This window comes from Drosophila gunungcola, unplaced genomic scaffold, assembly GCF_025200985.1.
Source record: "Drosophila gunungcola strain Sukarami unplaced genomic scaffold, Dgunungcola_SK_2 000001F, whole genome shotgun sequence".
Classification (NCBI taxonomy): domain Eukaryota; kingdom Metazoa; phylum Arthropoda; class Insecta; order Diptera; family Drosophilidae; genus Drosophila; species Drosophila gunungcola.
This window is the reverse complement of record NW_026453197.1, coordinates 9,918,489-9,933,746: the sequence shown is the minus strand read 5'-3', so window position 1 is coordinate 9,933,746 and position 15,258 is coordinate 9,918,489. Positions and strand designations below refer to the sequence as shown.

At 37.3% G+C, this 15,258-nt stretch overlaps 2 protein-coding genes across 2 annotated transcripts; one reads left to right on the top strand and one right to left on the bottom strand.

The window, feature by feature from the left end:
• Positions 1–260: 260 nt before the first annotated feature.
• Positions 261–1,392, top strand: LOC128261457 (uncharacterized). The gene has a single exon (XM_052995172.1). It carries the CDS (start codon positions 390–392, stop codon positions 1,266–1,268), a length of 879 nt encoding a protein of 292 aa, XP_052851132.1. The 5' UTR covers positions 261–389; the 3' UTR covers positions 1,269–1,392.
• A 3,948-nt stretch (positions 1,393–5,340) lies between these two features.
• LOC128262101 (uncharacterized) lies at positions 5,341–6,407 on the bottom strand. The gene is given in 4 exon segments (XM_052996165.1): positions 5,341–5,743; positions 5,746–6,047; positions 6,127–6,276; positions 6,337–6,407. Coding segments are annotated over 4 exon segments (909 nt in total). The 5' UTR covers positions 6,401–6,407; the 3' UTR covers positions 5,341–5,350.
• Between the last annotated feature and the right edge of the window lie 8,851 nt (positions 6,408–15,258).

Here is a 15,258-nt window from a genome sequence, read left to right as displayed (position 1 = left end):
AGTACTTGATACCATGTGAAAGTGATTCTGTCTGCTGCCTGGCTTGGGATTAGTTATTATCCGTGATTTCAAGGGAATCATTTCTAATTTATAAACATTATTTGTTACTTATTTTACCAAAGAGAACAGTAGTATTGTGTGGTAAAATAAAACATTAGCAATCAAGGAAAATCCATATAACATACATAACTATAAGTTTTACTTAGAATTAAAAATATTTATTATAAAAGTAGCCCTCGACTTTTATCTTCATTAAAAATCAAATGAGTTGAGTCAGTTTTATATTACAAGCAATTCAAGATACACAATTTTACACACAGCTCCATAAAGTAACTTTTCTGTAAGAAATATTCCTTACTAAAATACTTTTGTATTTATAAACGCAAACAATGGAGAGCGACAATGGTTTAGTGAAGGGCATTTTAAAGTCGGAGGCGAATAGTGCACAATTAAGTCTCAAGGCGGCCAAGTTCGATGAGGTTAATATACTGGCCACTTTTCATCCAGCTGGCAAGGATTACGGCCACATGATCATCGATGAGCCAAAGACTCCGTTCGTTTTTGAAGATGATTTGCCTACGGAGCTGGATACAAATGCGCTGATCGAGAAGTTACGCCAAACATCGAAGTCAGAAACGCCAGCATTTGGGATCGAAGGAGACTCTGATGATTCCTCGGCTGATGAGGATTTTCCCGAATCAGTGGAGGAGAAAGTGCGGAGGATCGAGTTTGAGAGGCGTCGTAAGCTGCACTATAAGGAGTTTTTTTCGGTGCCTCTGGCTCGACGACTTATTGCCGAGGAACTCGTCGACTTGTCCAGCTGTGATATTAGCATCCAGAGTGAGAAGATCAGTGGAGACTATGAGGAGATATGCTGCGAAACTTCTCATTCATTCGATGGCCGAGTAAGCTCCTTAATGAAAAGCAGGTCCACCATTTCGGCCACTCAATCGGAGGGCAGGATATCGGAACAGAATGAGCCAGAGCCCGGATTTTCTCCCAGCCATCCTTGCTTCCAAAAACTGAAGGCCGAGATCTTTGACCAAGCCCCAGTGGAATTCGCCTCGTTGACTCATCTGCAACGTCTGCCCTCGGTCAATGACTCGGAAACGCATCAGGAACCTACGGGTCCAAACACTTCGATCAATCCAAGTGCCCGACACACCATTCAGGAGGCAAAGCCTGCAATCACAATATCAAAACCTGCACGTATATGCAAAGTAAGCTCCAATACTCACGCTTCGGCTTCCAATAAAACAACCCCGTGAATCATAACATCTTTTGCGATTTGTTTTAGAACAAATTTTAAAGTTATGCTGTGAAGAATCCTGCTCCCCAGCCGATATTGGGCTCTCTAAATTGACTAAAGAATAAAATCTATTTAAAATATAACATATATGTTGTTGCAGTTCAATTCTAGGGGGAGAAACAGAAATTACTAGGTTTAATACATGCCATTTACTCCAGAAGCCCAATGTTTCATTATGCTATTATTTTTCATTGCTTAGTTTTAGACAAACTATTTCAAAACCCTTGCGATTTCTGTTGCAACCACCATTAACAAATATAATAATTTTGATTTCCATTAGGCCTTAATTTTCTTTTTTTTGTTGAAGCTGTTCTCACTAAAATCCGAGTGATACCAATCTGCCAATAAAGTTTTTCCACCCATCGATTAATTTGCCTTTGTTCAGATCCGGTTCATTTAAGCTTTGTTTGCCTAAGATGCTTAGCATATTTATGGCCAGAGATACCATTGGCCTTAATAATTGTTGAGATGGTAATATGATTAGCCCACTTACCTCTAGTTAGTCTATCCATCGGCACTCCGGCTGTCCGAGTTCATTTGGCTGAGTAATATTTAATTACGCCCTGACCCAACTGTAATTACTACTGGGGCGACAAAAGACACGAAGCCAAAGTTTGCCTAATAACTTATTGTGGCATTTTGTTTCGTAATTGAAAATACCTTTGACAGTTCACGTAGCCGAGGAGTTTTCCTTCCGGCCAATCGCCTTCGTTTTGATTTAATATTTTGGCCAATTCAATTGTTAAGGCATCTGATTTCTGGCTTTTAAGATAATTCCTCGAATATTACACCTGCAAAATCACTTGAAATAATTATGCAAAATGTTTAATTTAGCCATTAGAAGTCGTAGCAGTTCAGTTTTATTATTATTAAGCTTCGCTCAATTCGTTTGCAAATGAAAGGACAACAAGAAACCGGATGGTGGTTGGGGGAAGTGTCATGAATATTTATAGGGTCCATGTTATCAATGAATAGATTTCAATTAAATTTATTTGAGAGTACTTTGTTAGAGTGAAATGAACAAAAGCGACAAGGTTGAGCAAAGTTGGGTATGTAAAGATAAACAAAACGATAAGGTCAAGCGTTAAAGTTGTAAAATTTAAAGACGACTTTAACATTCTTCTTTGAATATGTAAATAATATTTGTCCAATTATTTAAGAGCGTTTCTTTACTTAATCCAGTATTGTTACCATTAAGAAAATGCCCATTTGTATTATTTACCTCAGCAAGCTGTCCATTTGCAAACTGCCCATTTAACTGTTGATCCTTAACCAAAAGCTTTTAAATGCATTTAAACCGAAAAACACTTAAACTGGACAAACAACATGGATGGCTTAACGTGCTGGCAGCATCCTTAACCCCGTGAAGCCATTTAATGCGAACTGGCCATTTGGCCAGAAATGATGGCCGAAGTGAAATTTAAGTTGGCTCCAATTGATGGCCGCAGCATCTTTGTCTCCGTCCGGTTCTCCTTCTCCGGACTCAAGTCCGGCTCTTCCTGTTATCTCCGACTCCATCTCCACCTCCGCCTCGGTCTCCGTAACAATTGCCGTGTACATTTCATTAAGTGCATAAGCCCGTCCGGCTGTCAGCGCTCCCTTCTCCACCTTTCTCCATATTTCCTCTCCTTTATCCTACTTTTCACCCGGAGACCCTTCTCGCTGCTTTTGCTTTTACACTTTTTCCACTTTGGCCTGCTCCGTTCATGTGAAGCGATTTTAAGCCGGAAAATTATTTTTAATGCTATTTACACTCACAAATGAAAATGCAAGCGCAAATAAAGGCCGCCAGCAGTCACGAACTGGCCAACAACTTAACTGGCATAAATGCTTCTGGCCAAAAAAAAATGTATATAAATTTCAAGACGAATTGCGAATGCAGTGGTGAAAGCGAATGGGTACTAGCCATTCTTTATTATAAGCTTGTAGTTGTACACTTTTATAAATTAATGAAGAATTCAGGTTTAGATTTTTAAGATTATTTAGGCATTGCCTTCACTGATCTAAATATATCGCTGATTTATTAGCAGTATAATGGCTGTTTTTGCTATCTTTAAAATGTACAAATTTAATTTGACAGTATGTATTTATTAATTTATTAAATACCATTCTAATGAAAAAAATGGATAAGTAAAAATAAATATCTGACTATTAAATTCAAAATGTCATATTTATTATTCGAGATTAAATACAATGCATTTTAAATTGAATGATTGAATATTAAAACATTAATGTTGAAAATATTGGATTTAAATTAGCTACTATTTATCTTGTATTTTGAGTTCTCAGAAAATCTTTACCCAAATCCGGCACAGGGTATCAGAAAAACAGAAACCACGGAGATCTGGACAGAAAGCGAGGGCAAGCAAAAAGGCTGCCTTAAAGCAGCTGCACACATTTCGGAAAGAACCTCGACCTGAACGCGTGTCGCTAAAAAAGTTCGGCTAAATATTTGCGAAAGCATTTTCGCTATTTGTGATGGCATTTCGTGTGGCATGCTCTCCCCTCCACAATCACCATTCCGGCATCTCACGTTGCAAGTGCAGCACGCAAGGAAGGCCCAGGGGAAAGGATTGCCGGGGGAAATGGGGATTAAGCTGCACTTGCTTCGCTGGGGCATCAATTTTCATTTTGATAAATTATAAAATGGCCCAGCGCTGGCACCCAGAGCACCCAGAGCACCCAGCACACAGCACCGAACACCGAGCACATCCTCTGGCCAGGGATAAATGGATTGCCTGGCCGTGGCCAGCGTTAACCCATGGCAACAGCCTTGAAAATTGAATGCCAATGGGTTCGGAGAGGAGACAACAAAGCAGCTTAGATGGTTAAATGAATAGGGGCCGCGATATAAGGAGCGGTTCTGGTAGCCACTTTATTGATACATCAATCATCGTAACTTGTAGCAGTTTAAAACCACTTCCGCTGTGGTTTATTGAATTAATGAATGGCCTGACTCCTTGAACAAAATCAATTGTGAAAAATGGGAATTATACTTTTAATAGTTTTTATATTTAAAAACTCTTTTTAAAATCTGATTTGGAAAATTTGACCAATGAAAAATTTTATTGGTAACTTTATAAAATTGAATATTAATTATTTATAAATTTTAAAAAGCATTCAATGGGTTAAAATAGTGCCATGAAGGTTTTCTTAGAAGGAAGAGCGTATCATCATTACGATCTGGTTTTTCTCATATTCTCCACGCCTCTCTTCGCTTTTCCCTTTCTCTCCTTCCCTGTCATGTAAATGTAGCGTTGCAAGTGTGGCCAGCAAGTGACATTGTTTAATTGATTGCCACTCAATTTTCTCTTTTTCCACCAAACTAGCTGGAAAAGCTAATAAAGATTTATGTAGTTTTAAATTTGTGGATTTTTTTGGTGCACCTGGCCAAACAAAAATACTGGATTCGGCACTCAGGATTAAGGGTGTCACGAGCCAGAGGTCAGGGTCATGCAGGTCACCCCTTTTTTTTTACTAGCCTAAACAAATATGGAAATGCACGCAAGCCAGGAGCGAGCACGTAGTCAGGATAAAGACCGGAAAAATGTCCTTTTATCTCTTTTACTCTTTCCATATCGACCTCTCTCTCTTGTATACTAAGTTTGTGTTTATTTGTAATCAATTAAAGGATAAGGCAATCTATTTGAAAGCCAGCTGTCCCCGTTCCTTCGCTAGTGGCGTGACTTGTTTGCTTAATAAACCGCAGCTGAAGGAAGTTTAACACCCATTTTCTCTGGCAATAATTAATTATTTGAGCACGCATAAATAATTTAATAATAGTTGGAATCAATGAATGAAGTAAGCCTGTTAATCATTTTTTCGGATAAGGGGACATTTCTTAGAGGCTCCAAAATGTTTGAGAATATGACAATCAAACCAAAATTTCAATTCGTCCCGTTAAAATTTTCCCGAACGAAAAAATAAACTATTTTTAATGCATAACTCACGATTTATTTGTATAACATAGAAAACAATAAAACTACATTACTACTACAAAAGTTTCCAAACGCCTTCAGGCTTTCCTTTTTTGTCCGTCTTTTAAGATAACCAGCCATTCGATGTTGTAGCGGCAGTTGTACTGTAGCTTTGATTAGAGTTACCAACCCAGTAGCGATTATTACCATTACCATTATATCCGTTGGCACCGTTACTATTTCCTTGCCAGTTTCCAGGACCCATCACATTTGGACTGCCAGGTGGTCCGTCCATTCCATTTGGACCGCCAGGTTGTCTACCCATTCCATTTGGACGGCCCATTTCATTTGGTCTGCCCATTCCGTTGTATCCACCCTGACCTCCCATTCCACTACCGCCCACTCCACCGTTCCCGTTTCCCCTGCCACCCATTACATTGCCACCCATACCACCATAACGCATTCCATTACCGCCTATTCCGCCTGGCCCCATACCGTTGCCACCCATCCCGTTCCATTGCCACCCATTCCCATACCATTACCATACATTCCGATTCCATTTCCACCTTGACCTCCCATTACCATTGGTCCGATTCCATTTCCTCCCATCCCGTTTCCATTCTGTCCGCCCATTCCTCCCATACCGTTTCCTCTCATTCCATATCCGTTCTGACTTCCCATTCCGTTTCCATTCTGTCCACCCATTGCTCCCATAACATTTTCCCGCATTCCGTTTCCATTCTGCCCTCTGCCCTTTCCACTTCCACCCATTCCATATCCTTGCTGATTAGCTTGACGCTTCCGACGTTTCAAGAAATCCCCTGGATGAATAAATGTTAATTTTAAAATTACTCAACTTTTTAAAATCTTAAATATAAAAATAAAATAAGAAATGCGAACCTGAAACCAATGAGTTTTTTTCCGTTATTTGACATGTAGGATACTCCCCACATTGATCCCCCAGTTGATTTGATTCTGTACAAGGTTTTTTGGTTATGTTGCATTTCTGACCCGGAGCGCATGATATATCTCTGCAGTTACGTCCATATTCTATTTAAACTTACATTAATAGCGTCATACCTCCTTAAAATGTTAATATAAAGCACTTACTCCTGTAGCCGTGAACATTGACGACTGTTACTATAAGTAGGCAAGCCCAAACAATTTGTCCCATTTTCGAGTCTTTTTTCACGTTGCCTCACAACAAAAATTACTTTCTGAACTCTGTTTTCAAATCACCCCCATTTTTATACATTTGGGACCAACATGCATGAAAACGTTTTGTAATTGTTTCTGTCAAAGTAAATTTACCAAATGAAAACATTAGCTTGGACTAATTAAATACTACTGGTTAATTGGCCTAATGAATGAGATAGTCACGGGGTATTTGTCAGATTTTTGTAAAGCTCAGCGCGTTATATATTTTTACACAATTATGGCATTGAACTTTTCCAAGGTCAAGTCATAAAACAGTTATGATCATACAATTTGGATATGTTAAAATGAAATGGTTAGTTTTTTATAATACCTGTTTCACGAAGAGTCATAAAATTAATAACTACAATAATTATACATTGAGAAATAGGTATAGGCAACAAATAAAATGTAACATTGAAATATTTATAATGATAATGACAAAACTAGAATTATAAATGGTTTTTTGTAGCCTCTTCTTCCTGCTTTTGTAGTTGCACATACTTGGTATGCTCTTTCACATTGTCAACTGCCTACTTAGCGCAAATGGTATTTTCTTGGCCTCCATCTCCACAATTTACGAGCATAACAAATGAAACAAAGTTTTATTCTCCGACACTTGAATATCTTCCGTGGAAGTCGGAAAAGTTTAGACCAGTGTTAGTGGGGATATGTAGCTGCATCTTTATGCGCATATGTAAACATTTCCTGGCTACAAGAAGTGCAAAAATCCTTTGGCTAAACTTCTTTGGCCTAACACGGCCTCAACTTTCTGCCCAGTTGAAAAAGTTTGCATCCCCAAGAATGTATACATCATCCCTATATATGTATATATAAGACCCGCAATGGTGTTATAATTCACAACTTAACCCGGAACTTGGCGTAAAAACTTTCACTTGATGGAATGCAGAGATTAAATTACCAGAGTTATGCTCCAACATTGTTAAATGTTTTTGTAGCCACTTACAAATAAATACAAATTTTGTTTAAACTTATTTATTGATTACTGGCCTTAACGAAGTTTTTTTTTCGAATACTCTATGTATACAAAAGCAATTTTATAAATCCAAATAATTTTCCCTTGTTTTTAATTTGGCCAATAGTGTGAATATACCAAAAACATGAAACCTTTGAAAGCCGAAACTAGTTTGAAAAAAGCTATTGGTAACGGAAAGTGATTGTTCAACAATGTGGCACGAAAAAACAAACAAATACAAATTTTAAAATGGTTTAACTATTCTACAATATTTGAATTTCTCTTCAGCACAATTCATTGACTGACTGACTGGACTTGGTCAAGGATTGGATTTATTTGTGCCACTGTTTCACACATTTTTTTTTTACATTTTTTATTAAACTTTTAGTTTGCAGTAAAGGAATTTGCAAGCCAAAATTCTAGGCAGGCTGGTCATCGTTTGTTTGCACTGCTCTCTGCTAAAAACGAGCCGATCAAAAAAAAAATTAAACACACACACGCTATAGAGACGAACCTGACAATTTATAAGGTACTTTTCGGTCAAGTGTTTGGCATTAAATTTATGCGCGATAGCTAAAATAAATATAAACACGAAACTATTTGTTTTTGGCTGGCAAAAGGTTATTGGCGAAAATATTTTCATTGATTTTATGGCGTTGAAATTTCAATTTTTAGCTGACAAACGGCTTTTATTTACGCTTTTGTTTCTCTATTTATTTTCATTCATGAAATATTTTAAAGTTGTAGAAGCGCCAGCCAAATTGAGATTTTTCGGTGAGCCGCAAAATATATTTTTAAAGTTTATAACATAAATTGATAGCTATTAAATTGGTTTTGCTTTAAGAAAAACTGTTTTTAAAGAATTTTTTAATATGAACCAATAAACTCCTCTTATAGTAATTAAAAAATTGTATAAAATTTTCGTGGACTTTTAGCTCTAATTTCAAAGCATACAAAATAACAAGCCACTAAAACTCAAACCCAAAGCAGCCGCACAAAATCGGCGCCTGACCACACCCCCTTTTTGCCCGCAAACGGGGCGAACTCATCCTTTCTGTCCGGCGGAGACTTAACAGCTCGACAGCTGTCCGTCTGCGAGTGTGCATTCGTGCTTGTGTGAAACTTTTGCACTTAAAAAATACATTAACAATTTCCTTTAGCTGGCTTATTAGGTAAAACCTTTAAACTGTTTTTGGTTTTGGCTGACTCGAAAGTTAAAAATTATGCTTGTAATTTTTCAATCCTTAACTTTTTTGTATATTTTTTCTTCAATTTGATGTTCTTAACTTTTGCAAGCATAAACAAATTTATTATTTTTTGAAAACACTTTTTATTTGCATTTTTATTTCCATTTTAAATATTCTTTTATTTGTTATTATTGTTTTAAAATTAAGGTGACAGCTCTCAAGAATATTTGACGGTGAATATTTTATTCGTCTTAAATTATTTAAATGATTTAAATTATAAACTTAGAAAAAATTTAGAAACCTTAAGATTTAACGTTTATTTTACGAGTGTACTAACTTGAATTGTATAATACATTTTAAGGGTCCTAAAACTCTTTTTTCGAGTGTCTCCTTCTCAAGTTATATGTGTGTATGCGTGCATCGTTTAGATTTAGTGCCGCTTGTTACGCTTTGATGTCATGTCATTTATAAGCGACGCAGCTTCGTGACCCCAACCCCCCGACACGCCACCCTGTGACCACCACTGCCCCCTGCCCCGGCTCCCGACCCCTCTAAACCACCCATAGCTGCGTGCAACAAAATGCAAACTGACAGTTTAGCATGGGAATAAGCTTTGGGGAAAAAGGAAACTCAACATGACAGACCACGACAATGACAATGACGTTGGTAAAAAACTTAAAGCAAGCTTAAAGCCCGGGGGCAAAGGTCACGTGTCCACCCACATTTTTCCGCCCCAACCCATCGCACAAATTGCCGGACCAGCTGAGTAATTTACGCACAATAATCCGCATCGCTGAACTCTTCGTCCTTCGCTGGCCAGATGATTGATGTATGGACGTGTTAATTAGGTCCACTCGTGCCGCACTTACACTCCACTCTGCTGCAAATAAGAAAAAGGCAGAAATTAAAGACTCAGATCGCCATCGCCCGAAGGCAATAAAAATCTAAGCAAACGAGTGGGCAAACTTTCTTCGACGAATTGATTGATTTCTAGACACAAGCACATTAATCAGGCCAGCCAGAAATGCTGATTTGATTCAAATCGCAGCAACGTCGAAAAAGTTTTTCCCAAAAGCTCTTGATTACCAGTTAACCAGTTTTGCACAAGCCATTAAGAAGAAAGTATTTTTTTTGCATACAAACTTTGTGACATCCTAAAGCGGAATTATAATTACCCTTTGATAACTTAATATATTTTATAATTAAATTTAATTTGATATTGAACTTATTTGAATTGTTTAAAAAAAAGGGTATGTTTGTTTTCTATTAAGCCAATTTTCAAAAAAAATTGCATGCCAACTTTATAATATTATTTTAATTAAACCTTGTCTTTCAACAATGTGTCATGTAAAAAATAAAAATAATTTGGGTTTCTTAGAATATTAAGCTGCTTGTACATATCTATGGATAATTTAAAGTTGCATCCACATCAAGGATTTTTTATAGTCCACATCTTGTCAATAGTTGCCTACCTTTTTTAGGTACCCTTAGGCCGCGTTCTGACAAATTCAATTTATTTCAAGTTCTCAAATCAACACAAAAAAATGGCAAAAGCGCAAAAAGCGCAGGCAAAGGAGAAGCGGCAAAGGCGAGCGCTGAACGCTGAAAAAGTGCAAGCTGTTCACTAAATCAAAAACAGATTTCGGTAACAAATTCGTTATGCACGTGACATGTCCAAACAATGCATGTGCCTCTGCCTGTGTCTGTGTTTGTGTGTGGCTCTGTGTGGTCGCCTAAAAGAAATTTGAATAAGTGAATTTAAAAAGCGTTGGCGGCGACTAAGGCTGCAAAAAGAGCCAAAAAAAGAATCACCTCCAACGAAAAGTCAAACAACAACAAACAAAATACGAGTGTAGTGAAAAAAAAAACGAATGTGTGTTCTCATAGTAAAGCCAAGGACACTTTCATGAAATGCAATTTCGCACTTGTAAACTTTTATGGCTAGCCTGTGTGTGTGGTTCAAGATGTCAGTTTTTTCTTTAGCTATTTTATAGCTTTTAGAAAATAGAGCTACTTTATCGTACAATTTAGTTTAGTTTCATGGCTCACTGAATTCCTTAAATCAAAATGTATAAATTTATTTAATTTTAAATTTTAAAAAATCAATTTTTTTAGTTTTATCAAATTAATTTTTTTCTCAAATTCAGTTACGCATATATATACAAGCCAATATGTCAAAAAAGTTTTGTACAATTTTTGTCATAATAAATATTATAAAGTTTTTAAATATTTGTTTTAGGCTTATAGGATTTATGTTTTTACCTTAATCAATTGATTTAAAAGAAAATCATATTATAACATGAGATTTTTATTATATTTGTATTATTTAGTATATAAAATATGAATTAATGAACAGATTTTTAAAATAATGCGTAGAGGATATGAAAAATAAATTCTGTCATTGCCATATTGGTCAGAACCAACTTTAACATGGTTTTCGAAAAGTTGTCCCTATATGGCTACCATATGTGAGCAGCTGGCCAGCCCTACTGCCCCAACACCCCAACACCGCAGCACTGCAACACTCAACTTCATGCCCTTCACACTCTTCACTGTGCACCACCGCCTGCGACCCGTTCCAAGCCCTTTCTAACAGCAACATGCAAATCTGACTGTTGATGGCGCATTTTGCCTCGTCGGGCTTCCATTTTTCTACCCCCATTTCCTATTTTTGTTTGGCTATTTTTTGGGTATTTTTTTTGTTTTTTTTTTGTGAGGTAGGAGTATGTGTATGGAACTTGTTTATTTGCATGTCGTTGGTTTCATTTGCGCCTAGGCTCAAAGAGGGAGCTATGTAGCCAGAGATCCGTCGCTTTTATATTTGCACACTTTGGCTAATGGATTTCCTTTACTGGTTTTGCCGCCTCGCTTCTTTTTTCTCTCCCCCTTTTTGGCACTTTTGCGGTTGCACACGGCGTATGCTTAATATTTGTTGTACGCCTCATTTGGCTTGCTTCGGGTTAAGTTTTCATTTTCTCCATTTTTCGTTTTTTTTTCCTAAGTTTTCGCCGGGCATTTGCAGCGCGTCTTAATTGAAAATTCAATTAGACCTGTGTAAATATTTTTTTGGGGCAGCTGCTGCAAATTGAGTTAAAGTTGTTTATCTAAATAAGAATGAGTGCAGCCTGCTGGTCTTTGCTTCACTTCCCGCTCCCTAGCCGCCGTTTCTGCATTTTAATTAGAGTTTAAATATCGCCGTGCAAATTGGAAACGTTTACTCAACCGCAAAATGAATGTGGCTTCGCTGCCCTTGGAAGTATTCCACGCTCCGTTGGCTTTTGCCGTATTTGTTTGTTTGTTTTTCGGTCAAGCAAACCCACTTGAAATCCCCCGAAATCAACAAAGTTGATTGGGTTAATACATATTTAAAACGACCTCACTTTCACTAGAAAGCGGCAGGAAATAAAAGACATTCTAGAGCAGGTAAACATTAATTTTCATTTGTAAAGATTTAAATATAGTTGAAATATTCTATTATCACAATATAATTAAATGACTTATTTCATCGAGTTAATTTTGTCTTTCCAAAAAATACCATAAAAATGTGCAGTGTTTGGAGGTCAATACAACCCCTAAAAATCCACTCTCTAAATGCAACACCCTCATACGCTTTTCTTTTCTTTTTTTTTCTATTTTTCGTGACTTGGTTCAGTGTGCTGCACGTGACTTGATTGTCAGTTGCAATTTAAGAATTTGATAGTTTGACAATGCATTTTGGCTCGTTTCGCTGCGTTTCTTCCCCTGAGTCCATCGATTTCTATTCGATTTGTGAGTGTGAGGGGTCAGAGGTCAGAAAGCAGTTGCGTGTTGAGGGTGAAAAGAAAAGAAAAAAAATACAAAACATTAAAATGCCGAATAAATAATCGTATATTTCACTTGTTTTTGGGTGACTTGGTCAAAAAGCGATATCAGTCGAATGGGTAATGTCTTCATTATCTAGACAGATAACTCCATTAAGAGAACGACTTTGGAATATTGCTTTTAAATGTTGTCCTTGGGTTTAAACTTCGCTTTGGTCTATTTAAGGCTATAGTCAAAATGTATGTATAAAAAGTATCTAGTGTTTTAAAATAGAAACTTTAAAAGTTTTTTTTAATTTATTAAATATTCGGTATTTATTCGGTTACCGCTTAACTGCATTTGCGAACAATTTAATACGATCATCAGCCGACAATTCAATTGGCCAAATTGAATGGCAAACAAATCTTTAATCGCTTCCATCTATGTCACAAAAATATTTTTCCCTTTTAAGCCAGCTTTTCATATTTATTTTCTATTTTTTCTTTCTTATTGGGAAGTTTAGCTCATTCATGTGCAAAAATTTTCCATGGGAGAGAATTGGTCCAGTGCCGAGAGCCGAGAGGGCTGGAGCCACAGTTCATTTAAGCGTGTAAAAACATAAATCAAAAAGAACCCGGCCTAATGGCCACACACAGCTAGTCCTCTTTTTTCCTCGTTTTCCCTGTGTTTCCACTTCATTCCTACCGATTTCCCCTTTGTTTTCCTTTCTGCTGCGATGCTGCTGCGAGGCACCCGAAGTGTATATAAATTGCCTACTTGCATTTTAATTAAACTGGCTAAAAAGCGTAGCCAATGTCAAATGCTAGACCAACTTTTGCCTTCCCATTTCTCCTATTTCAACCTTCTGACTGGGACAATGGTCTAGTGATCTAAGCATTTGACCCTTTTTTCGACCAACTGACCGCAGTTGACTTTACGCAAATAGCAGGAAGTCAATTGAGTTATTGGAAAGGACTAAAAAACAAAAAAAAATTGTTTAATCTTTATACTTACTTTTAAACCAATTTTAATTATTTGTTTTTTTAATGTTAATTACGAAACGGAATCTACATAACATATTTAAATTAAAACATTTAAGAACAAAAGTTTTAAATATAAAAAACTCAAAGGCCTCCCCAAATTTGTAGAGCACAAGTTTCTATTTCATAATTCTTCTGTTAGTGATTAATTTCCAGTACGCCCCTATATTGAATTCCATGTTCTGCATTTTACTTGCAACCATCCCATTTCCTTCGTATTTGCCAGTGGCTGTTTGTGGCAGCTGTTGCCGCACTTTGATGTAAATAATGTTTGCTAAATATTTTCCGTTGCAATGCTGCGACGCTCTCATTAAATTTACATTTTCCCAACGTAAAAAAGTGCGCCAGGGGCGGTGGTGCAGGGGTGCAAAGGGGGCAGTTGGTGGTGTCGGCTGGCCATTTTGGTCAACATGCCACTTCCAGTTGACAACATATGGCACCTCTGGCCGAAAGCCTGCCGGGCAATTTGCCTAACCCTCGAGGACGAGAGGAAATGGGAGTGGGGAGTGGAAGTGGGACAGCGTGACCAGGTAATGGACTGTAATTATGCTAAATAAGCCATGTAAAAAGTGTGGATGTGTGCGGGGGAGTGGGTCCTTTCGAGTGGTTAGAGCTCCCGCAGTGTGAGTTCGGCCTGAGTTGCTTTTGATGGAAAGAGAAAGTTGATGAAGTTACTCAATTTAAACATGCCCCTTCCCGCTTGCCATTCCCCTTGCACCAGCGGAATGGAATATGAACCCAAAGGATGTTGACATTCCTTTAATCTACAATTCATTTACTGGAAAATTGAAGTGCAAAAGGGAATGCGATTGAAATTAATAGCTTAATAAGGGATCTGAAGTAAATTTAATGCCAGGGGAATATTCTGTCATGTATATAAAGATGAGATGGAAAATGCTTGGAATTAAACATAGACCAATACGTAATTTAAATTTAATTAACATTATAGTGTTTTATTTTTTATTTTCAGAAGTAAAGCAAATTAATTTCCATATTTTATACTTGAGATTTTATTGGTGGATCTATATTATCGCCTGCCAAGTTTATGACAAATTACACAACAAGTGCTAAATCTACAAAAAAAGGCTTCGAAAACTTCTTTAATATTTCACTTGCCTGAGCACCTTTCTTTTATTTTTATATCCATCTGTCAGCAAATATATCTGCTTGGCCTTTACTTTGAACAGGCTATTAATTATTTTACTTATTTACATTTATTTCGTGAAACTTTTTATGCTACTTACACGCCTCCGCGCGTTAATCCTTAAAAAATGCTGAGCCAATGGAAGTCTGGCATATGGGGATGAAAGGGGAAGTGCCTACTTAAGAGGGAAAGAACGATCGTCTATTAATGCCAAACAATTTACAGTTGCGCCTCCGCTGTTTGTCTGCCGGTTAAATCACCCAGCCACCCACTCAACCCACCCAAAACCACCCACGCAGCTTCAGGAGCGAACGTAAGGCCTTAACATTTATGATTAATGAGCCTTAACTTTTGCACTTCATGGCAATTTATGCGGTGTCTGGCCATTTGGCTTTTTCATATCTTTTTGCCAGACTGAAATTTCACCTCCCAGAGTTTCGGCCTTCGGTAAGTTAAGACAGGCAACAATTGTAAATGTTTGTTGCGCAATTAAAAGTCCGATCCAATGTTGGCATTCCCCCCAGTAATTTGATTTATTCACTCTGCCTCCAACGTAATCGAAGAGAGGTAGGAGCCACAAATAAACAAGAAAACTTGGCTTCAGGTATGCGAAACCACTCAACACACTATGGTCAGTTGCAATACTTTTTAATTCAGCTAAATTATCTTTAAATCTTAATTAAATAAAACTGTGTTTCTTAACATATCGTC